We start from the raw sequence: 27,448 nt of genomic DNA on the forward strand, positions 1-27,448 counted from the left end.
AATATACCACAATAAGTATTTCATCTGATTTTCTTCCTTAAAGAGATGTGTAGAAATACTTCAAAACACTTCTGTCTTACTTTCAGCATACATGGAAATTCAAAGCAGAGCTATTCAATGCTCAAGTTAAACATGTGGACACATCTATTATGGTTCTCTAGTTGTAGTAACTTACTGAAATTTCTGTTGATTATTCTGCTTCTCTTGAGATGGGGATTTTCTGCTTTCTACATATGGTTATGAGGGGGAGGGATCTAAATCGTTGAATATGTGAGTAAAAAAAAAAAAAGATTATTTTTTACATAATTAGATTGTGTACAAATGAAAATATATGACGTGTATGTTCTCTGCCACTGAAGGACCAAGCCCCGATCTTCAGTCTCAGTGTACAGTACAGCTTGCAGAACTTGATTAAACCAACTTATTTTCCGATTTACGTATTCAGTCATGGAGACTTTTAGAAAGTATGCACACTATGGTGTGGCAAACTAACCAATGTCTATGTTAACTTTTTTCCTATTAATAGGAATTTATTATTACTGTTTGAGAAATATTGTGCTAATTGGGGGAGAGTCATGACAGGCAGTATCAAAACAGAAAGCTAAAGGAATAAAGAGAAGATCTGAGTATGAATAGATAACCCCCATAAATAGATAAGCACCCTGAGTACGGTTATGACCACCCTCATTAGTGTTGAGCCAGAGTCAATTAGTCCAGCTTTACCTGAGCTTGCCCTGCAATTGTATTGTACTACCTCCAACAGTGTATCCTCTGCTTTGCGTGTTAATGGATTTGTCCAATAACCTTACCTGCCCCAATTCTCTGAATAATGGAAAACTGTTCTTATCCTGTCCTGAAAAGCTCCAGTAACCTTTTAAAAACAATAATTTGACTGCTCAGGAGCTATAACTTCAAATTAGAGACTTCTACACTTTTCTGTCTTAGAGCGAATTTGTTTGGCAGCAGCTGGTTAACCTCTATATGAAATTTTCATCACGTTCTTAATTTTTCCTTTAGGGAGTAAAACAAAACTTATAATGTTTAAAGAAAACATTTAAGGATAAATTATGCTAAGATTACGCAACATAAACAATTAGGAAAGGCAGAAGTTGTGGTTTTTTTTTCCCCTGACTGTTAGAGATGCTTTAACTTGTTACAGGTACTAGAGTAAGAAGAGCGCCATCATCTACAAAATCCAGTGCAAAAGAAGTGAAGAAACAAAACCCCTGGTCAGAGGATGAATCCAAGTCTGATAGTGATTTAGAAGAGAGTGAGCCTGTGATTATTACAAGAGACTCACTGCTTAGGAGACCTGCAGGTACTCCAGCTTTTGTGAAACGTGTACTGAGGCAAAAAGTTTAAACTGCTAACCTGTGTTTTCCTTTGACTGCAGCGCTCCTTAAGGACATTATCTGCTGCAGCTAACTTGCGTTTTATTCTCTTCTCTGTGATGTTTATGAAAAAGCCCTTAATGACAAGACCAAGAGTTGCTGTGAAAGATTTTGTAGCTTGATCCAGAAATCTTTCACCTTATCCAAAATACTAGAGTAGAAATTAGTAAAAAAAGAAGAGGTTTTTGCTAATATCCAAACTGAACCTCCTCTGGTACATCTTGAAGCCATTCCCTTTCATCCGGTCTCTAGTTACCTGGGAGAGGAGGCCAACCCCCACCTCGCCACAACCTCCTTTCACGCAGTTGTAAAGAGTGATCAGATCACCCATGAGCCTCCTCTTCTGCAGACTGAACAATCCCAGTTCTCTCAACCATAAGATGTGTGCCCCAGTCTCCTCACAGCTTTGTTGTCCTTCTCTGGACATGCTTCAGGGCCTGGATTCTTTCATGTAGTGAAAGACCCAAAACTGAACATGGTGTTCAAGATGCGGTCTGGCCAGAGCTGATTACAGAGGGACAGGGAGATCACCTCCCTGCTCCTGCTGGTCGCACTACTTCTGATGTTTGGTAGCAGTTTAAATTATGTGCCTCTATTCTTCTAGACTCAAACAAGACTTTTTTTTTTTTTTTTCCCTCAAATTCTATTGTAATCTGAGGCAGGCCCTGCTGAGTGACTTCCCCTTGCATTTGTTTATGTGGTAACATAACTATACTGAAGTATGTAAAAATGTATTTTTCTTTTAGCTGAGATGTCCAAATATACATTTGACTCCTCAGAAGAAGACAGCGATGCCGATGATGATGATGATTTAGATGAGCTTATGGTAAAAGCTTCTCCAGGTATAAGTGACAGAGAGGAGGAGTTCGTTCCCTCAGACAGTTTAGAAAAAGATGAATACGACTTCTCTCCAGTCAAAACAAAGCCATCTCCAGAGTAAGTACTGTAACTCAGCAGTATATGTTTTTAAATAATTTTTTTTTTTTGAATACAGAAACCTCTAAAGAAAACTGACAGAAAATTAATTATTAATCTACACATAAGATGTAAAATAAAATGTACATGTTTCTGGGGAGGAATGAAAGTGTATATTATCATCTCACCATTGCAACTGACTTGGGCAGGGAAGACATGGCTCACCGAATTGTGATAGAGTGTCAGTAATGTCATCTGTTAATTGTATTGAGTAAAAATTTCTGTTTTACTTCTTGTACCAACAGGTATACACACCTATTGATAAAAATGTAGTGCTGTTAATTTAAGATGGTTATGATGCATGACAGGATAGGGATTTTATTAAGGATTTGTCTGTTGAAGTGCTAGATTCGTGTTACAATGCGAAAACAATAATTTAATCTCTTATGGATGCTATAATGTCTGCATATTTTAATATGGAGTTAATGCAATTAATGCAATTTCTTCTTGTGTCTGGAAGTAGAAAAATGTCTCAAGAGAAGAAAAATCAAGACTTTGGGAACATTTTCTCATTCCCATCCTACTCTCAGAAGACAGATGATGGTGAGCTTGTTTTCACTGATCTGATTACCATTAGCAGTTTTTACAGAATACGTACGGGGTTTTATGTCATAAATAGAAACTTAATGCAGTAGTCTTAAGAGTTATGGTATTGAGATTTATGCAGGGGAAAAGAAATAAGAGGTTCTGATCCTTAGAGGAACATGGCTTGTATTGTAGGCACATGGTACACACATAGCCTAGCTGTAGTATCAGAAAGCTGTATCTGTGAGATTGATCTTGACTGTAACCGATAAGGATGATTTAAAATACGCTGTGAACAAATCTTATTCTGAACATACTCTGTGCTTACAGATACAACAGATTTGGACAGTGATGAGGAGGATTCTACTCCTGTTTTCTCATCACCTTTCGCCTCAAAACAAACAGAGAAAATTCTAAGTAAAACAGTAGCTGCTAAAAAAGGTAAGTGTAGGATTACCACGTAAATAAGTTTTTTCAAGTTCTTCATTTCCATCTTTGCATCATCTCTTCACCATCATCATCTTAAAAGTGGGAAGAGCATTCATTTATTTCAAATTCAGTGGCACTGCAGGAGAGGGTGTGAATTTCTTCCAGCTTCTTAATGATATTAATTTCTTTCTTTCTACCATAATGTCAATACTTACTATGTATGGAGTTCAGCCTTTTAGTTAAATCAATGGAAGGGTTTAACCCTCGTGGAATAAATGAGACATGATGTCCTTGTGGTTGAAGCTAGTCTTCTATAATGCATCTAACTTACTAACATTAGAAGTAAAAACAACTGTGCAAAGGAGGAATCCCCAAGAAGTACATTAAGTCCTAAGCAGACCATGTACTTGGCATAGTTGTACTTAACTGGGTTTTTTGATACACGGAATGGAAAGTTATCTTCACACTTCAGAGGTAGAAGTTTCTTCATTTGTTAGTGAGGCTTTTAGAAGTGACAACTTGCATGTTCTTAAACTGTGGAATTCAGGACAGTTCCAAGAGCGTGTTCATTGGTTGTATTGGTTTCATTAGTCGTGCATGGATATTTGTAGGAATAAGGTGTACCTTGGAGAAGATAGGCATAGTCACTGTTATCTGTCTACTTCTACAGAAGAGCTTGGAGCCTCTTTCTGAGTACATTTTAAGGATTATACCAAATGCTTGCCATAATTAATGCTGCAAATAATGTTTTTTCTACCTAGGTTGAAAAATAGAGTTCTTAGCAGTTAACAGACTTCAAATCTTTGCCTTGCTTCTCCTATTTCTTTCAGATGACTTTGTTTTTTCTTGCTTCTTAATAGAAGCAAGAAGCTCCTCCAAAAGCTTTTTTTTTTTTTTTTTTTTTTTGCTGTAATATGGTGGCCTTCTTTGACCAACTTACAGCTGAACTTAGTACGTTAACATCACAAAAACATACCTCCAGGAAATCTGCAAGAAAGCAGCCAGTTACTCTAATTAATTTACCTTATGAAAAATGAGGAAAAAATTCTTGTTTTATGAGTTAGGTGCCAGGTATCTGCAGCATCCATCCACCCTCCCTATTTGCTTCTACATTTCTAATCTCTGTCTCATTGACATCGTGCTACTCTAATTGAATGTCTGATTGATTTCCTAAAACTTCAAATAGTTTTTAATCATCAACAGTAAGGTTTTATAATACAACGAATGAAGATTATTTTTATTATTATTTTAAGTCTCTTATGATAAACATCTGTTTTAAATACAAGAACTGTGTCTATAGTAGTATGGATGCAACTTAGCATTCAACCTCTCTCTCCTTTCCCCTTTTTTGAAGGTGTGGATGCAATTAGTTGTCATTAACATAACTTTGACACTTCAAAACGCAGCTGTGATGTTTCTGAGTGCTGATAAACCTTTACCCTTACAAAATAGGTATAAACAGGCTCTCATTCAAGGAAGAAGAGTTTACTTTTGTCTCCATGGTAGTCTTAGAGACACAGTTTCCCTTTTGGTTCATGAAAATTCACAGCATTCAACAGTTTTCATCATCTCTCCTTTGCCCAAACTGTACATGATCATCATTTCTTTGACAGTGTAGTGCTAACTTAATAGCTCAGTTATTACTCAGCTGGTATTCTTTTAGTCATGTCCTTAGTTCTGTGTTCATGCAATGTTCCATCCACTCACCCTCTGGTGAGTGCCTCACAGGGGAATGTCTGTTGTGTAGCTGAAGCAATTACTACAAACAGTCGTATGTGGGGTTTTTTTGTGACTTGAGAGTTTGAATTTTGGAGGACAGGAAGCTGATACTGAAGGACTACTTGTTCTGTCTTGTTACCTGTATGGCTACATTCCTTTCTCAGTCCAGGGGCAATAAAGGAATAGTTAAGAGTTAAATTTCTTCTCAGACCTTGATCAATTTGATATGAAATTTTCTGATCTCTGCCATCAACTGACTCTGACTTGCTTTATGCTAATATAGTTCTTTTGTCTTCTAATTATGATATCTATAGAGACCTATTTGTTGTTTTCAAATGTGGTTCCCAAGTTCCGACCTAAGTATCAGTTCTTCACTCTCAAGATCTATCTAAAAGGCTGCCGGAGCCTCTCCTTGATGCCAAAGAAAGCTTTATTTTTAATATTAGCAGGCCATGATACTTGGAAGACTTAGTAGGTACCATCTATCACACAAAGCAGTACACTGATTCTCCAGCAGGGAGCAGTTAAAGGCAACGCTGCCAAAAAGATTCTGGAGACGCTCATCTGTCTGAAGACATTCCCTTAGCAGTATCACAGATGAAAGCTTGAGTACTCACCAGTGTTCACATTCCTGCTATGTGGAGCTTTTTACATGCTCCTTATCTTTAAGGTATTCAGAGCTGACAGATTACACATAGGTCAGTAGCGAAGCAGAGGGTTTTGTTAAAGACTGGTTTGACTTCCAACATGTGGAGTGCATTACTTCTCCATGGTGTGAATGTATGAGAGCTGCTCCGAGACCAATGCCTCCTGTTTTATTACGCTGGCCCGCGATATCAGAGGTGGATGGTGGTGATGTGGCAGCCGAGGTTGAACCTTCCCAGCAGTATTCCATTCCATTTCCTTGTAATGTAACAGATGGCAGCAAAGGGGCAGTCTGACAAAACGGTGTCTGATGTGGAAGTGCAGGTGAAGCAAAGGGGTGGAAATGAATTCTTCTGTGTGGAAAAATTGCACCCATTGACATTAATCAACACTTGCTGAATGTTTATGGACACCAAACAGTGAGCACAGTGAGGCAGTGGGGGGTTCTGAATTTCAGCAGTGCTGACACTGACAGTAGGTCACCTCTGCTGGGGCAGATTTTTACCAGCACAGCTCTTGTTCATCGACAATGAAAAGGCATAGAGAATGAAAACACTATTGAATGGTGTTATTGAGCTCTTTGTATTCATTGTAATTTCCATGAGAATGAATAGGAGGCATTGCTTTCGGAGCAATATAAATACTGTATTATAAAGATGGCAAGACAGGTTGTGTAGCAGTAATGGAAATTCAGTGAGGATTCCTGTTTATTTCTCACAGTTCTAACATAAAAGTTGAAGTATGTTTTCCTCAAGTGTATGAGGCTCATCTCATTTTAACATCTGCCATTTATTCTGTAATTTATTAAAATTTGATATTTCTAAGCAATATGTGAATGTAACACATTTGGTATCTCTGACTTCTAACAGCAAAAATAGATGTACCACCTAAACCTAAAAGGGCTCCCAAGGCCAAGAAGATGGAAACAGTAAATTCTGACTCGGATTTGGAATTTGGCATTCCAAAGAAGACTGCGGCACCCAAAGGTAGTAATTTAGGTGTGGTGTTGATTAGCATCACATGATGTCTGTGCTCTCTGTAACACAGGTTCAAGATTATATTTCAAGGGAAGCAGAGAGAGTCTCTAAAAGAACCACACTGATTGATTAGTAAATGAATCACCAGCGGATTACTCAGCCCTGAGCTTGTTCTATGACAGAAAGTGTTCACTGGTGTTTCTTGGCAATCAGTGCTGTGAACTTCTGAAGTGACCTTCGCTGTTGGGAATTTAATGACTCCAAGCCCCTTTTAATTGCTCATCCATTCTCTTGGATACTGCTTATTTTCATTCTGTGAGCTCACCTTTCCAGATGTCAGTGAAGTTCTGATGGTTGGTAGCTCTATTAAGTCAGGTTTTCTGGTTCTTGAAACCAATTCATTGGTCTTCCAGTTCTCAGTCCTAAGAAGAAAATGACAGAAGCACCGCAGCACAGCCAGTGATTTCATCGGAACACTCTAAAGGGAAAGGTTGTGCTGATAGCTGCCAGGAACAGTAAATTCCTAAGCTGTGAAGGTGCATGAATGCTGTGTTACCAGCACAAAAACTTACTGAGGACTTGCAGTACTTTGCAAGTCTGGAAGAAGTTGAGCTGACAAAGTTTGGCCCTGTCTTGAACTGACAGTGTGAATTGGTAGAGAGAATGGTAACTCCAGAAGAAGTATGAAAGAGAGAGATAAAACTAAGAAAATCAACTGTTACGTTGTATTTTCTGCCTATTGAGAAGAAGCTTGAGCTGTAAACTGAATTTCAACTTTACACACAGACATGATGAGATGTAACAATATCACTGCTGTTTTTTCCAGCGTGCTGAACTCTGATGTTTTATTGAAATTATGTTCTCTCACCTAGGAAAAGGGAGAGGGGCAATGAAAAGGAAAGCATCTGGCTCAGAAAATGAAGGTGATTACAACCCTGGGAAGAAGGCACCTGAATCAACACCGTGCAAGGTCAGTCCTCTCAATGGTCCTTTCCACTTTTCACTTCAGTAAAAGATGCATGTTCTTATGGCGGGGTGCTGATGTAGTAACCGGGGTGTAGCTGTGATTATGTTAGATCTGTTAGAGGAGAGTTGCTTCAGGACTGAATGTCACGATGCAAAACGCACAGAGCTTCACAAAGGATTTGTCTTTTGTTTTCCAAAGAAATCCAAGAAGGCCGCTTTCGACCAGGATTCTGATGTGGAAATCTTCCAGTCAGGCTTTGCCTCCGAAACTGCCCCGAAGCCCCGGACAGGTCGGGCTAGAAAAGAAGAGAAATATTTTGCAGAGTCCGATGAAGATGATGATTTTGATATGTTTAATTAAGTGCCCAAAGAGCACAAAGAAGGACCGACTGCTACACGGGTGCTTTTTTAATAATAATAATAAATATTAATAATAATAATAATAATAATAATAAATATTATTTAAAATAAATATTTTATTCTTTGTCATTCGATGCATGCACAAACTCTACTTTGATTTTCTGAAAGATCATTTGATCTTACCCTATTTGCATTTCCAAATAATCTGAAGCAGAATAGGGAAGATGCAGAAAACCTCAATGGGCTTTTTGTTCCTCTAGGTACAGATTTGATTACACAGCAGCTGAATTTCAGAATCACCTGAGCACCCAGCGTCTTTCTTCTCCTCTGCACCTGCTGTCAGTGAGGCCACTCTCTATTAAGGTTTCAAGAAATACAATCTAAATATCCTTACAAGATGTGCCCATTAAAAAATAAAAGAGTGACTTAAACATAGATGAATTATTAACAGAGATGTCAATATTGGACTGTCTTGGTGTTGGGCTTTTTGGCTCCTGGAGGAACAAAAAAACAGAGGTAAGGACATCAAATGAAAAAGTTACAGGAAGTGCATCTATCTCTATAAGAGAAACTAAAGCCTCTCTGGGAATGGTGACATGTGAGACTTAACTATTGAGGGGGTAAAGGGATGGAAGGAAGGATGGTGATCTCCCATGAGGTAACTTGATGTCCGCCATGCCATGAAGGGACGTGGCACTTAGCTGTTCCCGAAGACATTGGACTCCCAGTAGTACTCTTTAAAGTATGTCTGTGGTCCTCCTGCTTTCATATGTCTCATGTTTGGTAGACATAATTCACAGGAAAGGCTGATATGATGAACTATGAGGTGAGAACCAAATGGCCAAATTTTGTAGCTGGAGCATGAGCCATGCTGATTTTATATACCATAATGTAATCCCAAACAACTGCAAAACTGCCAAAAAAAAATAAAAATCAAACTATTCCATCCACTCGGACCAAAATCCTGGCTCAGCAAGAGGCCTGTACACAGTGCCTGGAGAAAACAACAAGGGACAAAGCTCTTCCCTGCAACATAGCCAGAACAGGCTTTGAACTCAGCCTCTGAAACTGCAAAGTGCTCATTTTGTTGTCCATGGATAATCCACCAGGCAAAAGCTAGACATTGCTCTTTTATTCTGCCTATGCAATTGCAACGCTCAGAAAGAAGGCTCTTCTGAACTGCTGACGCCTGGGTGGGCAGCCCCAAGGCGGGGCCATTGGGATTTATTTAGTTCACTGCTGCAGATGATGCCTTTAGTGCCACAAACAGCCCTGGAGACAAGTCCTAATCTTCTGGGTGGGTGATTATGGTCAATTCTTCCTCCCCAAACCCCCCAGACACAAATAAGATCCAAACTGGAGAGACAGGCAGGCACAGAAGAGGGGACACCGGCACCACACAGCCCCCCCGAAGCCATGTACAGGAGCAGCTTCCTCCGCGAGGTTCGTAAGGAGAAGTACGAGCGCTCAGATGCCTACGATGAGCTGCGGGGCTCCCCTGAATTTGACAGCTTGGCCCAAGCCCAAGGCTTGGAGAACCTGCAGGAACTCAACGAGCGCTTCGCCAGCTACATCAACCGGGCACGCGTGCTGGAACAGCGCAACACCATCCTGCGCAAGCAGCTGGAGACCTTCCAGCGCATGGATGAGTTGGTGGGCTTGGATGAAGCCTTCGCTGGGCAGATCGAGTTCAACCGCCAAAGAATGAGGGAGCTGGCGTCTGACCGGGCCAAGCTGGAGCGGGAGGAGAAGGATGCCCAGCGCATGCTTGACGAGTACCGCAACAAGTAAGGCTGGAGAAGGGAGGGAGGAGGTAGTATTGCTTCTGTAGTTATGTCCTAACAGGTTTGCCTAGTTACCTTCCTTTTTTTCCTTGCATCCCAATATTTCTGGCACAATTTTTCTGGTACTTAACAATATTTCTGGTACTTAATCAGTACCTGTAAGAAAATTTTCCTCAAACTTCATTTCTCTTTAACTTCACTGGCTCTTTAAATAAGAGCAGGAGAATCAGGAGCTGAAGTGTGCAAGTGCCTCTAGACACATGCAATCCCTTCTCTTCAGCAGCAGCCAGTTTTGGCCTTGTTGCCTAATATCTTTTACAACAAGACCTGGTGAATGTTGCTGATAAAAGAACTGATGATGGAAGAGGAGGGAAAATTTGGCAGCAGTGTACAGGCTGAAGTGAAACTTTTCACTTCCCCACTGAAGGGTGAGAGAGGAATACCATGTAAGCTACTTTGGGTTAGAAACACTTCTCACTGACAAGGATAGGAAGGAGGCAAGCAAAGTATGTTCAAGAAACAGTCTTGATAGAAACCCAGCTGCTCCCAGGCAGTGCTCACTGGACTCAACAAAAACATTTTTAAGAAGGGAGGAAGTGAATCAGCTGGAGCAGAACTGTCTTGCTTCTACAGAAATATATGAGTCACTTGAGATTTCATCCCTTGTCACCACCACAGACTTTGGTCTGACCTTAACCAAATCACATAATTTTTCAGTCTGTTCCTCTATGAATTTCCCTCTCCTCTGGACTAGTAAGTATAAAACTGGTTGTATTTTCCCCTTCAATTTATACAATCGTTTGTGTTTGTTTGAATTTTCTTTGCAGAATTGGGAAGAGAGAGCTCGTGGGAGCTGCAGCACAAATAAATCGCAAACCCTTATCTCTGTTTCTCGGCTGACAACAGAGAACAACCCATGCAGGTGCACTGAGGCGTAATGCTGGAAGTGGTCAGAAATTCATGACTCCCTGGCTGTGAGTCAATGAGTAATGAGTGCCAGGTTAGGCAGTTCTGTATTCCAATAACTGTATGCAAGACATTCAGCTAAGAGCCAGTAGTGTAATTTAACTGTCAACTTTGATACTTTTTTGTATGTTTTAATGAAGCAGTATCTATGAGATTTTGACTAAACTCAGTGCCAGCTGCATATTAGTTAAAAATATGTGCAAAATGGACAGAAATACCTTTTGACAGATTCCTGCATCCAACTGCATGGTTTGTGGATTAGATAGACCTGTATGGCTCCCTCATCAGCAGGATCCAACACAGCTTCACTTGCTTTTTGTTAGTGGTGTTTTGCATAGGCTGTGAATGGGTGGGGAAGAAAGCAAGGCTTTGGAGGTCAGAAATACTCGTAGAAGGCACAGTGCTTTTAGAATATGAGGTTTAGGACCTAGTACAGAGCTGCTCTCCTACCTGCCTTTGCCTTCAGTCTGCAGCACAGCATAGGGGTTTCTTGATTCATTTTGTAGCATAAAGCACTGACTTATGGTGTGCTAGGACTGAAAGTTGTGTATCGAGTAATCATAGAATCATATAATAGAATCACAGAATGGCCTGGATTGAAAAGAACTATACTGATCATCCAGTTTCAACCCCCTGCTGTGTGCAGGGTCACCAGCCACCAGACCCGGCTGCCCAGAGCCACATCCAGCCTGGCCTTGAATGCCTCCAGGGATAGGGCATCCAGAGCCTCCTTGGGCAACCAGTTCTAGTGTGTCTGTGCTTTTCACTAAGGCAGAGAGTTTTAGCTCTCACAACCCCTTCTTTTACTCACATTCATCATTAGGGAAGTAGATTTATAATAAATACAGTACGCCTTGGGATTACTGTGCCTGTAAAATTAGAGGTGTGCGAACCACTGAAAGGTATATCCTAGGTTTAAATTTATTTGTATACCCTCTGTAGGCACGTCCATAGCTTTTCACATCAATGTGAACAATTCAGACTGTGCCAGGGGAGAGTTTGTTCCCTAGAAGTTAGAAAAAATCACAGTGAGGAACTGTTTGGATGCGACTCATAAAAAGGCTAATTATGCTCATTTTTATAGAGCATTGTTATTACAGCAGCAGTACATCTGTTTGTGGGAAAGGACAGTATTTCTCCCAGTGTGATATCTGGAAAGAAGCTGAAACCCAGATTTTAGCACCTTCAACTGAGCAGGATTAATTAATTTCAGAAATTAAGTCTTGCTAATCAATCATTCCATTTAAAATTCATTCAATGCTAATACGGTGGGTTTTGCACATTACATGATTTCCTGGAAGTCACAAGACACAGAAATAGGCACTCGGTTCTCCCTTCTACACAGTGATGCTCAGACAGGCTGATGCCCAATGGGGCTGCAGCAGAGAAACTATGCCGACAAGGGGAAATGCAAGCAGGTAACACAGCATCAGATCTGGGACCTGCCAAGCTGATGATGGCTGATGAGTGCTGGCAAAACTGTCTTGAAGCCTTGTCAGTGGGGGCTGTGTCTGCACTGCTGCCACTACTCTGGCCATAGTGTTATCCTTCAGAAGCTGCAGATGAGGAGGTCCTGTCTGTCTCCACTCACCCCTCAGAGTGCCGATACCTTGCACTTTGTTGGCATAATAATAATGCAGATACCAATCTGCTCACAGATCAGCAGAGCAGAGCCCACACAGGGCTCATCCCAGTCGTCAGGGCATGAAATATGATCATTATTAGTCTGTCTGTCATCCTCGTAGGACTGGCATTTTGCAGTCTGTGCTCTCTTTGGTGCTCAAATGACTGCTGTTTCTGTTGAGAAAAGGCTGGTGAAATGCCTCAGGGAAACTTATACCTAGTAGAAAAGTTTTGTCTTGTCTTGTGATGTGTGAGAAGCTTCCTGTATTGCTGGAAGAACTCAGCAGGGCTCAACAGAGAGGCATCATTCCTGTATCTCTATATATTAAAGACACAGATTTGACACTAAATTGAGTATCTGGCCATTGAACCTCACTAGGATGTATTGTGAATATTTTCTCTGTGAATGTGTGTGAATGAGAGGGTCCTTCTCTGCCCTGTCCTTCAAGAACGGTCTCAGCCTGGAAGCAGAAGATGGGAAAAGCTGTTTGCAGCATCGCTTTCCTGCATACCCATCAGTCTTACAGGGCTGATGCCTGTGTCTATGCAAGGGTTCAAGGGCCTCAATGAATATCTGTAAGTACCCCAGCAGGGAGCTACTAGCTGCAGAAAGGTGAGCTAATGGGATTATTTACAGCTTTGTTCTGCTGTGTTTGAACCTGGCAGCCACCTCCATTCTATTTTATTCTATGCAAAAAATAATGCTTTCTCTAAAGAGTCCAAAAAGATTTAAAGCTGTGAAGCTATTTGACTGGGTGAGGAGGATTTTTTTTTTTTTTATTATTCATTTAAAGAAGCAAATGGATCTTATGGCTCTTAAAGTCAAGGGGAGGTCAACTAGCAGCTAAGAAATGCAGACCTCCTTTAAGCATCTCCTGCTAATTACTTGAACTTGGACATCAGGTTGGGAGTGTAAGATCATGAAGCTTGTTAGCCACTACACTTACATACCTTTCAGCAGCAGAGAGGCTTGCGTGTTGCATTATGAGATCTCTGAAGCATTCCTAAGAGGTCCTTCACCCTTTTGCACTGAGCTCATGGAGTACATTAAAATCCCTTAAAAGCAATCCTCATTCAGAGAATAACAATAGAACACTAACAGTTATCCACAGCTCATAGCTGACAGGTGGATTTCTGTGTATGTGACATGGCAGAGATCTGGGTTATTTGAGAAGCAAGGAAAATGTAGCTGAGCATTTTAGTTATCAGAAGAATTTTTGAGTGAGGACCTTGCAGCTAGCCAGGTTCGAAAAGGCCTGAATGGCATTGGGGCTGAGATTTAGACCCTGATGCTATTGGGATTTTGTGTATTAATAGGAGCAGAAGTCCATCTTTATATTGTAGGCACACATTTGATTTTCCCAAACTGGCATGAGCTATTTTATTCTTGCCCAGCTGCCAGAAAATGCCAAGTGTCCTCAAAATATTTATAAGATAGAAAATTTGTTGGAGGTGACTTATTTAATGAATAGTAGAAACAAATGCAGTCTTGCTTTTGAAGTTGAATATTCTTGGTCGTACCCTTGGAAGTGTTCAAAATTGCATCTTCTATTTCATGTTTCTGTTATTTCAGTGGTTATCGAATAACACCAGTTAGAACAGAAGATCAAGTATAATGTAATTAAATGCTAATGTTAATGACTCTTTGAAATGCTAATGTGCCAGCGTAGCAAATACCCATGTAGCAGTCAGCGATGAGAGGTGGTCACTGTAGCACAATATCAATTCATTACAGTTGCCTGTTGTTCTATAAGCCAGGTACAAGAAGTTGGTCAGTTCTGGATTTATACTCAGCAGTATACTAATACATAATATATCTTCTGGGACTTCCTCAGGTTCGTATTTTGCATTAGTGTGAAGCATATATTGTGCATGATAGTGCAGTCAGTTTGTAGGACTGGCCACTGAACTTCATTTCCTTTGTTGTATTTGCAGGTACCGAAATGAACGTGAATATCAACAGAAACTAAAAGAAACCCTTGAACGCCTGAATAAGGTAAACCTGGGAAAATGGAAAAGCAAAGGCCTTTCATCAGTTTTTCTCTTTGATTTTTTGACTGTTTAGGTATCTTTGAGAATTCTTACTGGTGCCTAGCTGCTTTTCATCTGAATTTGTTTAAAGTATCAGTGTCAGCAGAATGGAAAGTTCCACATGAGCATGGTACGGGCAGGTAGAAGGTATGGGTAAAGACCCAGCAAAATGGGAAAGAAATAAAGAAGGAACTTTTCATTGCCATTTTTTCTTCCATTTCGAGTTTAAAGTATCTTCTACCCAAGAGATCTCATTGTACACCCTATTTATACATGTATATATTTGCTCTGTGCTGGCTGTTAATCTGTGAGAGCCAGCCAGCCTCTCCCTTGTGGGTTGGGACACAGGTAGACAAGGAAAAGGCTGACGTCACCCACCCAGTATGGCTCTACATCCTTGTTCTGTCTGTGCAAAAGGAGAAGGCAGTATTGCTGTCCAGAGCCCACAGTCACCATGACCAGATGCCATCATGCTGCAGCGATCTAAGGAGCAGTGCAACGATTTATTTTATCTGTCATGTAACTAATTCACCAAACATCTCTTGAACACTGAAGACTCTATCCAAGTTTCCCTTTTATTTAAGGTTACATGTCGTTTTCAAGTTATTTCTTGTGCTTTAGAAATAGGAAAAGGAGCACCATAACGGCATGCGCACGGATTTTCAAAGCAAGAATGTAGTGTTAATAAAGCCAGAAGGTGTTAAGAAAAGTAGGCTGAGTCAGAGCCAGGATTATAGCCCTCATCTTCTGTTGAGGTCTTAATTAGCTTTGTGGTCTTAACGACAGTTGCCTTCTTGTTAAGTGTTAGCAAAGAACTTTTCTAGTCTGGCTCTTGCATTTATGTTCTTTCATACTGCTTACAGACAGTTATCTTAATATAGAGCTAAATATGTGTTTACTATGATGCTCATGTCTCCAAGGATCACAGTTGTTTAAGAATCCTCCTAAACCTCACCTAGTGCCTATTTCTAGATATGTAGCTCAAAATAGGTGCTCTTTATTGCATGATGGAAGATTTCAGATTGGGAATGATGTTCTGGAAATGTTATGGAGCCAATAATAAAACATAAAGAAAACAAAAAGAAGGTAGAAAAGATCACGATTTGTTCCTTTCTTAGTGCAACATGAGGAATGGTTACACAGAGCTGCCATTTCCTGAACTAATCTCAAAGTAGTATTATTAATAATAATAAAAAATGGTCAGAGAACAGATAAAAGTCTGCTAATGTATTTAGGAAGTTTCCAGACCAGGTCTGTGGGACAGCCCAATTCATTCTCCTTTGCTAATAGCTTTCACCTGAGTGAAGGAAGTTGTACTATGTCTTTCCTCAGTTCTGTTTCTCACAGCTTATCTTTCATCTTCTGTAGTGAGAAATAACTGCTGGTGGATTTTTTTCTTCCCCTAGACAAATGGGAGGAGATGTTTCGTGTGAGCACGGTCACAATGGCATGTTCTTTATATATATTAAGAAAATGTGTTTTAGCTTTTCTGTCTCCAGGGAACTGTAGACCTCCTGCAATGGTGCTATTTCCCAAAGTGATAGCAGAGCTCTCACGCACCCTGTGAGCTTTTAAACATTGGTGGAGGTCAATATTTTGTAAGGCATAGCTGGAGCTGCTGGGTCCACCTTCATTACTCCTCTCAGCTGATTTGCGGCTGAAGAAAAGAGGATGGATGTGCCACTCCAGGCACAGCCAAGGTGACCTTGTGCTGCAGGGAGTGTTTTAACTCAGACTACAGCTAGGCTGTTCCCAGCTGCCCTCATTGCAGCAGCTCTTTGCTTTGGGGCACCGAACAGTGAGGAGAACATGGCTGACTGTATGCACAGTGCCCAAGATGTAGCCTCGAAACCTTTGAGCAGAAGTAAGCGTTTGCCTTTTCAGATAGGAGAATCATTTTGGAAATCAGCCAGCAGTGGTTCTGGTGATGCTTCTTTATCACTTGGATCAACTTTCTGGAATCAACACCGAAGGTAGAATGGTTTTTGTTTGGAAGCCAAGTGAATAGCAAATACTGCAAAGTTCAGGAGAAGATCTATAGGCACTGCATTGCTTTATTATAAAGCACTGTCAACGCAACAAGTCTGTCTGAAAGAAGGAGAAAAAGCAAAAGTATTTTTCCCCTTTGAAGGAATGTTTGGAAAGCTGAACACTGCTTTTGCTTACTATGTGCAGAAATATGTGCTTACCTAAGGACCTAGGGGCTTTTTTGGCTGTCCAAAAGCCTCCTAATGTCACCATTGTTGCACTGATCTTTTACTCAATGGGACAGCTTCCGATGCAGAAAAGCAGGGTGCAGTCATGATGACTGGCTGCGAATGTGCTGGTTTGAGTGAGCTGCTGCCTCACAAAGCAGAGAGATGGCTCTGGAGCAGAGTGTGTCCATGGGCAGCCTCCCAGTGCGTCAGCAGGACTGGCTGGGAGGCTTGGCAGCATAATGAAACAGCAGCATCCACACATTTTTGGAATAGTGCATGTTTTGCATGTTAAAAAAGAACAATTCGCTTCTACCAGTCACATGCTGTGCCTGTAGATTTTAGCATTTTATCTTCAACCCATGACCTGCTCACCTTTTAGTCTTGTTATTTTAGTAACAAGAGTCAAAAATCTCTTGCTCTTAAAAAAGCAACATGAGGGGTGACACTGGCTCAGCCCTCCAGCCCTCCTCCTCCTTAAGCTTTTCCTCTTTAAAAGAAGTTGGAAGTTGGGGAAGGAATGCATACCCTCGTGTTTTGGTATGATCACTTGAGGCTGAGTGAGGCTTTTTCAGCTATAAAGCACCACAGACAGGATTTATATCCACCAGTTTTCAGTCCGATGAACTGTGCAGTCAAAGTCCTATGAAGTATGGCAAAGTTTTCTCAGAAACAACAACTGTATCAGCTTTGGGACTATCACGAGTGACACTGATGGTGAAACTCAGCTTAGTTGGTCTGTTCTTATCTCTAGCACCAAGGATGAGTTTGAGACTTTGACATATAAATAACAGAAAGTTAGCAGACCGGCTTTTTGGTTCTTGCTCATCTGTCATTTTTAGTTCCAGAAATGGCTCCAAATCTGACAAATATTTGTGATATGTGAAAAAACACCAAAAGGAGAAGTGGAAATATTTTGGACTGGTCCGTTTGTTTTCAAGGGAACCTTTCACTAAGGATATTAAAAATGACTCAAGATGCCCTATCAGGAGCACTAGAGAAATCAGTGCCTTACTCTGTTGATGTCATCTGTTTAAGATTCATGCGCCATTGCAATCTTTTAGCATCACTGACCAGTTTTTTATTGTGCCTATTACTCGGATCTCAGCATTCATAAAGCATGCGGTAAGCATATTTTGACAGTGCCTGTGCTAAATTGTACCATAAATTATATTTATGCAGAAAAGCAGTGCGTACAATGGGAGAACACGATGTCTAAAGTGCTTATTGTTCATTGCTTTCAAAATATTTTTATTTCTCCCAGTAGACTTTAGTTCTTCATGCAGCAGTGAAGCGATTCACATGGTGGATCAGTGTCACTCCAGCCCTGTGTACTGACTGCAAGTCTCTCTGTGCATTGTAGGAAGCGGATGAAGCACTACTGTGCAACCTGGAGCTGCAGATTGAGTCCCAGTTCCTGCAGGATGACATTAATGCCACAAAAGACAGATATAAGAAGGTAACTGGCTGGATTTGCCGTCTTTTTTAGAGCTTTCTTCTAGAGATGTGTGAAGCTTCATCATTCTCCATGATGTGTTACAGTGGCTAATAAATGGAAATTTAGCTTGTGTTTTAGTGCATAATTTATATATAGTCAGTGATCACAACAGCAACAGTGTGGGATGAAGCCCAGTAATTAGGTGTCCGAAGGCACTCGAAGTGAGTTACCCACAATCCAGAATCTAGAGCAGTAGCAACATTTTGAATTCACTGACCTGTTACCATGATGTGGGTCCCTTCCAGCTGAGGATATTCTATCATGATTCTATGATTCAACCCTATGATCAGGCTGTCTTACTTTTCATGCTAGGAAGCTACTGGGTTCATGAAAGAGAGAGATCCTGATTTTCTAGGCTAGAGCATTCTGGTTAGTCAGTGGATATTATCCCATGGCTGTACAATTAAGTTGCTGCCAAATTTAATACATGCGCCCCCCTTCTCCTTGGGAGGGCAGTGGAACTTTGTAGCAGGCCAGAGTCCCATCTCTGCCACTTTTGAAAGAAGCTTGCCTTTTTAGACCACATGCAAAGATATTGTTTGGTCCTCATTTTTAAAATGTACTGTAAAGCTAGAAATCACATTGCCTTCAATTAAGACTTTGTAGTAACATAAACACATACCCGTAACACACCCCAAGCACAGTAAAACTCTTAGGACACGAGCAGTTTAAACCAGGCCTAAAATTACTTGGCAAATCAAGTCTTAACATGATCTGGACTTCCATGTCTTGAAATAATAAATAAATACCTAGGAGTAACTCTCAGACATGTAGAGTATTATAGGCAGCTATGATAAATGTTTTTTGCTTTACCGCAGAACCTCATGGAAATCCAGACCTACGTCAACATTTTACAGCAGATCATCCAGACAACCCCTCGCGTGTCCCCTATAACTACTGGCATATCTGAGGTAGGTGTTGCTGTTGGTAAATGCATGCTGCAGGGTCTGAAACAAGTGAAAAATAATCCATGTTGATTCTTAAAGCATACCAGATCCCTCAGCTCATAAGATGAAAACTGCAATAAATGTGATTGAGTACTGAATATTGAATATGAGAAAAAAAGTTAATTGTAGGTTTGGAAAACTGAAGTGAGCAAGAGACAGGTCATTGTGTTAGACAGGTGCATGTCAGCATAGGTATTAGCTGCAAAAATGGGTAGTTCAAATGTGATAGTTGTGCTTCAGGTGTGAGTTGGAGCTGGCAGGATGTGTATGCATATATACAGAGAGAGTAAATCTTGTTGTGACAAGGCATGATGCGAGTAACTGTAGATAAACAGCTTCAAACAGGATGAAAACTTGTGAATTCACACCAATCTGAGTAGCTGCACAAAGGGCATTTATTAGAAGAAACAAACAGTCTACATTCAGCACGAGCTGTGCTTCTACAGCACTACTGCATCACAGCTTTTTTTTTGTCATGCCACAAGGGTTTTCTTGAGGTTCAGTACCCAACTTTCCATTCGTCTACTGTCATTTTGTTTGTGTTTATGTTTTACTTTCAGTGGTAGCTTTTCCTTCTATTTAATAGAAATATGCGTTCCTGCACACATGTTGTTTTCTTCCAACCAGGAAAAACTCGTAGCAGAAAGGAGGATCCCTGTTCTGCAGAGCCAGCTGGAGGAATACAAGAGCATCCTCTGCCAGCTGCAGGCTCAAAAATACAAGCTGCAGACAGAGGTACTGCCATTGTTAGACATAAATATGACTATGACACTATAGTTTCTATGGGCACATGTTAAAAACTGAAAGATGAAAGAGGAGAGGAAAGAGGGGACAAGAGATGGAGCAGCAGAAGTGAACAGAAACCAGTCATGTAGAATTGCATATGGCACATCTACCTCTGTGAAGTGGAATGTTTTCTTAGTTGATAGATAGGACTGGATAGGACTATCTCGTTTAGAAAGAATTTCTTAATTGATTCGTTCTCAGGCCTTGAGATTAAGAGTTAAATAACTTTATGACGTGGTTGCTTGTGACAGTGAAGGCTGGATCTGATGGCTGACTTGTCATTGAGGTCCTTTGCTTTTCATTTTCTGAACATGACAACCATGTTGCAGTGAGTTTATCGATTCCACCTTCTCAGCACTGAACATACATACCTGTACACTCATCAGTGCTCTTACACCACAGTATAACTGAATCAGTGCCAAGGGATCCTAAATTATTCTCTAATCCTAGAGATCTAATCCTAGATCCTAAATTTATTCTCTTAAAAGGCTTCTGGAAGTCCTGCCTGTAAAATGCAGATATCATTCAATTATTGAAGAATCTGTTAACCAGTTGTAGCCCCACCACATTTTTGTGAATGTATCTCTATAATAAAAGATGCTTGAAAAGGGAAAAAATCCCAGGTGATAGATGAACTATAATAAGTAGCCAAACATCAGATGAAAGTCAGAACAGAGCTGGTGAAACAGCTCGCATCAAATCTCATCCCTTGCTTTGGAAGGGCCTCATCGCCACCTCCTGGTTAGTTTATGTTCCAGTGACTGGCACTTAAGACTTACTGTGCAGACATTACTTTTGTTTATCTCTGTGCCAGCTGTGCAGCTCAACAGATCATGTCTTGCCTTGTATCCCCTTTGAAATACCAACCATATGGGGATACCCAATAATTCAGAGCTGATTCTGTTATTCACCAACTTTGTTTGCCAGACAACTATGCTGGAGCAAGCGATAAAAAACACCCAGGAGAGTTACGATGACGAAATTCAGCTTTACAACGAGCAGATTGAGAACCTCAGGAAGGGGATCGAAGAAGCAGAGAGGACCTTGGAGAAGTACACGACTGACTGCCGCCAGCTGGTGATCTACCAGCAGTCCCTGGAGAATGAGCTGGAGCGCTACAAGAGAATCATTGAGAATGAGGACAGCCGGTAAGGCCGGGCTCCTGCACTCTGCTGGAGGGCCCAGGGGTCTCTCTTACCACATTTGAAAACAAAGAGTAGTATTTCCAAGGGCATATGATCTACCTATGGACAATTTACACCTTTCATTGGTATTTTTGCAACAACGGTTTACACAGATTCCAAACAAGCTAATGTCCCTACCAATGAAAGGGTCAGTGCCATTCTGTGCTTCTCCTTTCAGTGCACAGAGGTCAGAACCACATGTAAGCCAACTGAATGCCCTCTCCACTGCCTGTGTGCAGTGAACCTTGCTGGAGCATTCTAGGCAGGCTCATAGGGCCCCAGACGGGCAGGGCAAAATTCCTGCAAAGCAAATCACTCCTCCACAGCAAAACTGCTTGTAGGCAAAGGGGAAACAGAGCGTAGGAAATGTGCAAAGCTTTGGATTGTGTTGAGGTCTACTGAGGAACTCTGGCACCCTCTAGTGTCAACCATCCACCTCTCCAGAGGCTGACTCAGCACCCCATGTTGAACAGTGCTTTATGATGAGGGGTATCCAGTAGGGTCATTCTTTGCGCTGAAACCCATGTCTTGGTCCTCTCTCTCCTGACTGCGGGTGGAGCTGCAGCCCTACTCCAGGCACAGAGATATCCTTCAGATTGTATTCACATCCTCCCAACAGACAGAAATACTCTCAAATTCTGGCAGAGCAGACTGGTGAGGCCACGGATGTGGTGACAGTTTGCATATAAGCCAGCCTCTCATTGTTTGTTTGTTTTTGTTTTCATTTTTTTAACCCCAACGCTATCAACTCCACAAATATTTTCCAAAAAAGACTGCTCAGTTTTCCTCTTGCCCCTCTGAAGTCAGGCATTAGCAGGTAATGTCTAAACGTTACCAAACTGCATACTCTTTACTGTCCAGCTTTTACAACGTGATGACATCATTTGATGAATACAATCTCCAAAACGTTCAGAGAGTTTGTGCTGTTCAGGAAAGATTTGTCAGTCCTTCCTTCTTTGACAAAATCACATCTATTTCATTTACCTCAGAGAGAAAAATCCCAACTGCACAGGGACCTCCTAGAGGTTTGGCTGTAGGAGAATGTAGGTAATACCTCTGCAACCGTTATTTTTTCCTTTGATGCCAAGTTACTCTCATATTATAGAGGTCAAATAATGTATATGAGCATATCTTGGATACCAGATGCTAAGGCAAATGATAGCATTTTTTCTCTGAGATACTCAGCCAGCTCTGGGGTAAATGCAGAGAAAAGCTGCCTCGTTGCAGAGGGTCACTGAGGCAACTGATTGAAAAAGCTGCGCATGCAGTTTTCCATCTCCTTCACAGCACTGGAATGAGGACTGTTGTATAAGTTGGTTTAAGTTGAACCAAATGTTATGGTACAAGACTTCTCCCATGCACTGACAAGCTCAGAAACCACGGTAGCTGACTAAACTTGTGGCTTCTGATTTCTTTGCCAAAGGGGGACTCAGCATGGGAAGTACATCAGCTCTCGCAGAGGCACAGCTTTGGGTAGGCATAGATGGACAGTTTGCCATCCAAATCTTCCCTCCCCTTCAAGGTGTTGTGATAAATTACAACTTGATGCTGCAGTTCTTTACTATCTGTGTACATCCCACAGCTCCTGCTGCTGGAAGCCAGCCCAGCTCCTATGGAGGCACTGTAGCTCTCACCACTCTCTTTATAACTCCTCACCACAGGGAAATATATTCTTCTTTCAATCTCCATGTTTAATTTTTCACAATTTCACTTGCTCACGGTGGAAATGAGGGGGAGAGGTCTGACTGTTGCGCGTCTTCTCCGGCAGGTTAAACTCTGCTATAGCAGGAACGCCAGTCACACTCTTCACGCAGATCTATAGACCTGTCCAGCCTCAAGCTTCGAGGGGAAGAGGTAAACCTGTGACATGTCTTCCTGTGTCTGTCATGAGCAGCATCACTGTCATTTAAGCTGTTTTCCCATTTGTCTTCTATACGAACACCAGCTGCGACAGCCTGACTCAAGGCTCACTAAGTGAATGCAGCAATTTCCTCAGCTGGCTTTGAGACAAGCTGTCCAAGGCCAAAATCCCAAGCCAACTAATTTCTTTGCTTATTTTTGGAATTTACTACTTAGGCCAATAAACAGAACCAAGTCAAAGGACACCTAAAACTACTGAAGGAGCTGCAGTTTATTTTGTTGACTTGTTACAAATTGCTGTCCCAAATTTCAGCCATGTATGGACAGCATCAAGATGTGGCTAGTGCTTTCAGACTGGCAGAGAACACTTTCTGGTCCTGTTTGTGGGCCATAGAATCATTCGGGTTGAAAAAAACTGCAAAGATCTCCAAGTCCAACCACAGACTGTGCCCTCCATGCTCACTAACCACATCCCTCAGTGCCATGTCTCCACAGTTCTTGACATGGTTGCTTCTAAATGAGGTGTTTCTATGGTGTTGTAGGATTGCCTGTTTGAATTAGGATGCTTGTAAACCCAGTGACGAGGGCCAGGACCAAATAGAGAGAACATGCTTTACAAGAAGAGAATTTCATAGCAAGATGCTGTAGGCACTAGCATACAGCATCACTCACTACAGCTTAAATCCAAGGTCACTGGGGTTTTATTGACATCAGACCACCCCTCAGAATGAAGACAAGCCAGTTTTAGGAGTACAGGAGTAATTTTTCTAACTGTTCTGTGAAATTTAGCTGTTTTAATGGAAAAGGATCCATGAGGCATGAGGCCATATCCTCAGGTTATAGATGTGACTATCTCAGATGTGAAATGACTGCTTGGCCAAGGGGGCCCCAGCAAAAGAAGAGGCTGTCTAATGTACCAGTAGGAGGTGTGCTCACGTTTGCTGCTGCATTCAGCTCTCTACCTGAGGCAGTGAGAGTGAGAGATGGCTCCAGCATTTGCAGCAGCTGTGTTCAGAACTGTCTGTTGTTTGCTTTGTTTTCGTTCTCCCTAGATATCACCCAGGCTATGCAAGAGATTGCCAGTGTAAAGCCCAGGCAAAAAGCTCTGACAAAGAAGCTATCCAGGAAAAAGGAGATCATGTCTAAAGACATAACTGACGGGCTCTCACCTGAAAAAATGTATGAAAGAACTGTGGAAGTTTTTGACCAAGATCAGCTGGAATTTAGACATGAAGGTTCAGTCACATGTGAACCTGGACAGGAGGAATTAGAACTTGTTGAAAAAGAAGCAGTCCCAGAGGACGTACCCGATGGAGCCCAGATTAGTAAAGCCTTTGATAAATTGTGTAACATTGTGAGGGAGAAAATAAGAGTCTACAAGAGACCAGAGGCTAAAGCTGATTCCCACCCCAAAGGGCGTTATGTGCTGGTAACAGGGGAGGAAAGCTATGAAGAACCTTGCTTCTCATCCATCCCAGCTGGGGGAGGAATCACAGTTTCTACCAGCAATGGGAAGGTAACGATTGGTGGTGATGTGGAGCCCATACCGGAGCTGCCTGAACCTACTGAACCACCAGAAAAAGAGAAAAGGGACGTCTGTGAAAGGAGGGACGAGATTGAAACCCAAGATAAACTGAAAGAGGATGAGAAAGAAGACCTGTTCGAATGGGGCAAAATAAGGGGGAAAACTGAGCAAGTCACAAAGTATTCAGACGTTTCCGAGCCCGAGGCAGTTCCTTCCCCGGGTCTGATAAGCCCAGCTGAGCCAGGAGTCCTTCAGGAGACAGAGCGTGACCGAGAAGATAAACAGGGCCTCTTGTTCCGGGAAGCAGGCTTGCCTGGCTCCATGAGCTACGAGAAGGTGGAGGTGGTGGAGTCCATCGAGAAGTTTTCTGATGACAGAATTCAAACATATGAAGAGACAGCTATGATTGTGGAGACGATGATAGAAAAGACAAGCAAGAAGAAACCGGGTGACAAAAGCTCTTAAGTGACAAGCAGTCAACTTGTCTGGCATAGTTATTAAATGATGTAATTTTTTTTTTTTTTTTTCCTGATCGAATGATACAATAGTGAGATTTTTGCTGTTTGGTATGGAACAGATTGATACTTTGATGGCAAAATTCTGTCTGATGTAGGCTCACCTCTGTTGTAACAAATGTGAGACTGCTCCAGGACAAGGAGTATTGGGCACATCCTACGCAACTTATTTTCACAATAAGTACAAGTTGAAATCAATCATCATTACAGAGCTGCCTGGCTTTCCAAAGTATCCAGGGCAGATTTGCCAGTGCATATTCCTCTACTTCTCCTATAGCTGCCACAGGATTCCCCATCTCCCAGACAGCTGCAAATGTTAACTTGTGACATCCGATTCATTTAATAAAAGCTTTTCCTTCTACCGAAAGTACCCGCTGTGGGTTTGCGTTGCCTTTACTTTTGAATAACAGGCTGTACTGCTAAAAGTTAACCAATAGGTGTGCAGGAGTCTTTCCAGAGGAGGAGCTGGAAATTGAGTTCTCTAACCCATTCCAAATCTCTCTCACTTGCTGTACTTCAACTAGAGGTGAGCTTGGCAGAGCACTCTTTTTGGGTATGAAAACAAACCCCCTGCTCTTGAAATAAGCTCTTACTGCGCATCTACTCAGAACAAAAATTGAAGTTCCTTCAAAATAAAGCAGGGGAAAACCCTTCTAAAATACTCTAAAGGCATTATTTTTTCCTTTGCTTGTATACCCGAGGCATTTCTGAGTGCAAACAAGCTTTTGAGCAGATCACAGGCAATTCAAAACACTCTTCATTTTGTTTGTTTCTTTTTTTCTCGTTGCTTATTTCCTTAGCTTGTAGCATTGTGCAGAGTTTGATGCTTCCGTGTGATCCTGTTGCATCCCGGTCACTTGCATTTGCTAATGTAGAGCACTATCTAAAGTAAGGCCTGAATTCTGTAATGCTCTGTGAGCTGCCAGCCACAACCATGGCAGCAGACAGTGGGTAGATCCTCATATTTATTTAAACATATAGGAAAACAATAGAGAAAAAACACTAGGAAGTTATTGTTCATAATGACAATGATGCAACGTGTAGTAAATCCCGTGATTTATGGATTATCCAGTGCTTTAAATGCAGACTGTCAAACACCAACGCTGAGGCGTAGCAATGAAATATGTGCGAGCATTTATTCAGGAACCTGGAATAAGACAGATTACAACAGACACGTTGTCACCTCAGTGATGAGAAGAACTAGATGAAGAGATTTGGTAAGAAATTACAGCTGTGGCTATTTTAAAACCAACCATACGCTGTACTGTGGAGCGATGTGTGCTTAAAACCTACTCAAAAAACATGGGTGGCAGGTAGAGGGAAAAAAATACTGCTGTGGTAGATCCTATTATTTCCTCAGGGCCAGAACTGCCACTATGTATGAAACACAGTGCAAAAATGCCAGTGTCTTCCTTCTTGAGCATCTCCTTCCCCACTGACAGTAGCAGGTCAGCAATCACACAGAAGCAGAGCTTCCCTTGGAGCCACTGGGTTTGAGCCATGAAAGCAATGCCCAAGGCTCTTTCCAGCCTGCATCCTTAATCTTCTCTGTCCCATCCTGACACAAAGTTAACACCAAGCCTACTGCTCTTCTGTTCCTGCCCACTCTTGCAGGATCGTGTTTGTTTTCTCAGTAACCAAGGTGGGATATTGATTTCCTTATCAGTATGAAAGGCATAAGGTTAGGAAGTCACCCCACTGGCAGCACAGTGTCTCCCATGTACTGTCAGATAAGCAATGCTGATAAGCCCTGCCAATTTACAACAGCTCTTTATTTCACTTGGATTATAAAACATCACCACAGCGCTTTGGTTAAACATTATTCACCTCTTTCAAGAGTGTCAATTTCCCCCTTATTATAAACTCTAACAAATTAACTTTATTTCCCATCAGCAATATCATAAAAACTTACTCTAACTTGACATATTTCTCAGTGATTTCCCTGGTGCAAAAATGCTGAAGAATCTGCAGTAGATCTCTATATTGCACATAATGCAGCTTTAGATGTGCCCATAGCAAAACTCATTTCTGTTTATCACCCATTATTGTGATCTTTCACTTACTACAGTACATCAGCATTAGGAAAATATGATCAATCATAGCATTTTGCTGCTAAATAAGTTATTTAATGACTGAAGAGAATTGCAGAATTACATGGATGCAATGGAAAGGTAATGAGGTGCGTGTATGTGTTATATACATTACATACCATTTGTACTCTTTAGATAGTGATAAGCAGATGTATTTAACATACTCTGAGCATACATATTGTATGATTGTATTTAACATAGTGAAGTACCACAGGGGTGTTCTATGCACTTAGACTTACAGGAGTATGCATAAATACAAATATATATGGTAAATTCTTTCCTCTGACATGCATATGATGCTCTTTCTGTGCCTTCCCTGAACACCTCCTGCTGTCACTATAGGCCCTTCAAGTGGGTCTATCTTGTCCTTGGCTTAATTCTTAAATCTGCAGGTTAAACACAGCTGATGCTGTAATATATCTGAACGGATAACCAAGAGCGCTTTAAAAACTGAAAC

At 41.4% G+C, this 27,448-nt stretch overlaps 2 protein-coding genes across 2 annotated transcripts in view; both read left to right on the forward strand.

The window, feature by feature from the left end:
* The window catches only part of LOC140249945 (DNA topoisomerase 2-beta-like), a 29,131-nt gene extending 21,143 nt beyond the window's left edge, over positions 1-7,988 (forward strand). Inside the window, 7 exon segments of the mRNA XM_072332221.1 lie at positions 1,160-1,318; positions 2,138-2,327; positions 2,830-2,909; positions 3,222-3,332; positions 6,554-6,670; positions 7,534-7,631; positions 7,827-7,988. Coding sequence (XP_072188322.1) covers positions 1,160-1,318; positions 2,138-2,327; positions 2,830-2,909; positions 3,222-3,332; positions 6,554-6,670; positions 7,534-7,631; positions 7,827-7,988 — 917 coding nt within the window.
* A 1,249-nt stretch (positions 7,989-9,237) lies between these two features.
* Positions 9,238-25,270, forward strand: BFSP1 (beaded filament structural protein 1). The gene is made up of 8 exons (XM_072333054.1): positions 9,238-9,774; positions 14,296-14,356; positions 17,950-18,045; positions 18,903-18,995; positions 19,659-19,766; positions 20,745-20,965; positions 22,770-22,855; positions 23,914-25,270. Exons 1-8 carry the CDS (start codon positions 9,404-9,406, stop codon positions 24,849-24,851), a joined length of 1,974 nt encoding a protein of 657 aa, XP_072189155.1. The 5' UTR covers positions 9,238-9,403; the 3' UTR covers positions 24,852-25,270.
* The last annotated feature ends 2,178 nt before the right edge of the window (positions 25,271-27,448 follow it).

This window comes from Excalfactoria chinensis, chromosome 3, assembly GCF_039878825.1.
Source record: "Excalfactoria chinensis isolate bCotChi1 chromosome 3, bCotChi1.hap2, whole genome shotgun sequence".
Lineage (NCBI taxonomy): Eukaryota > Metazoa > Chordata > Aves > Galliformes > Phasianidae > Excalfactoria > Excalfactoria chinensis.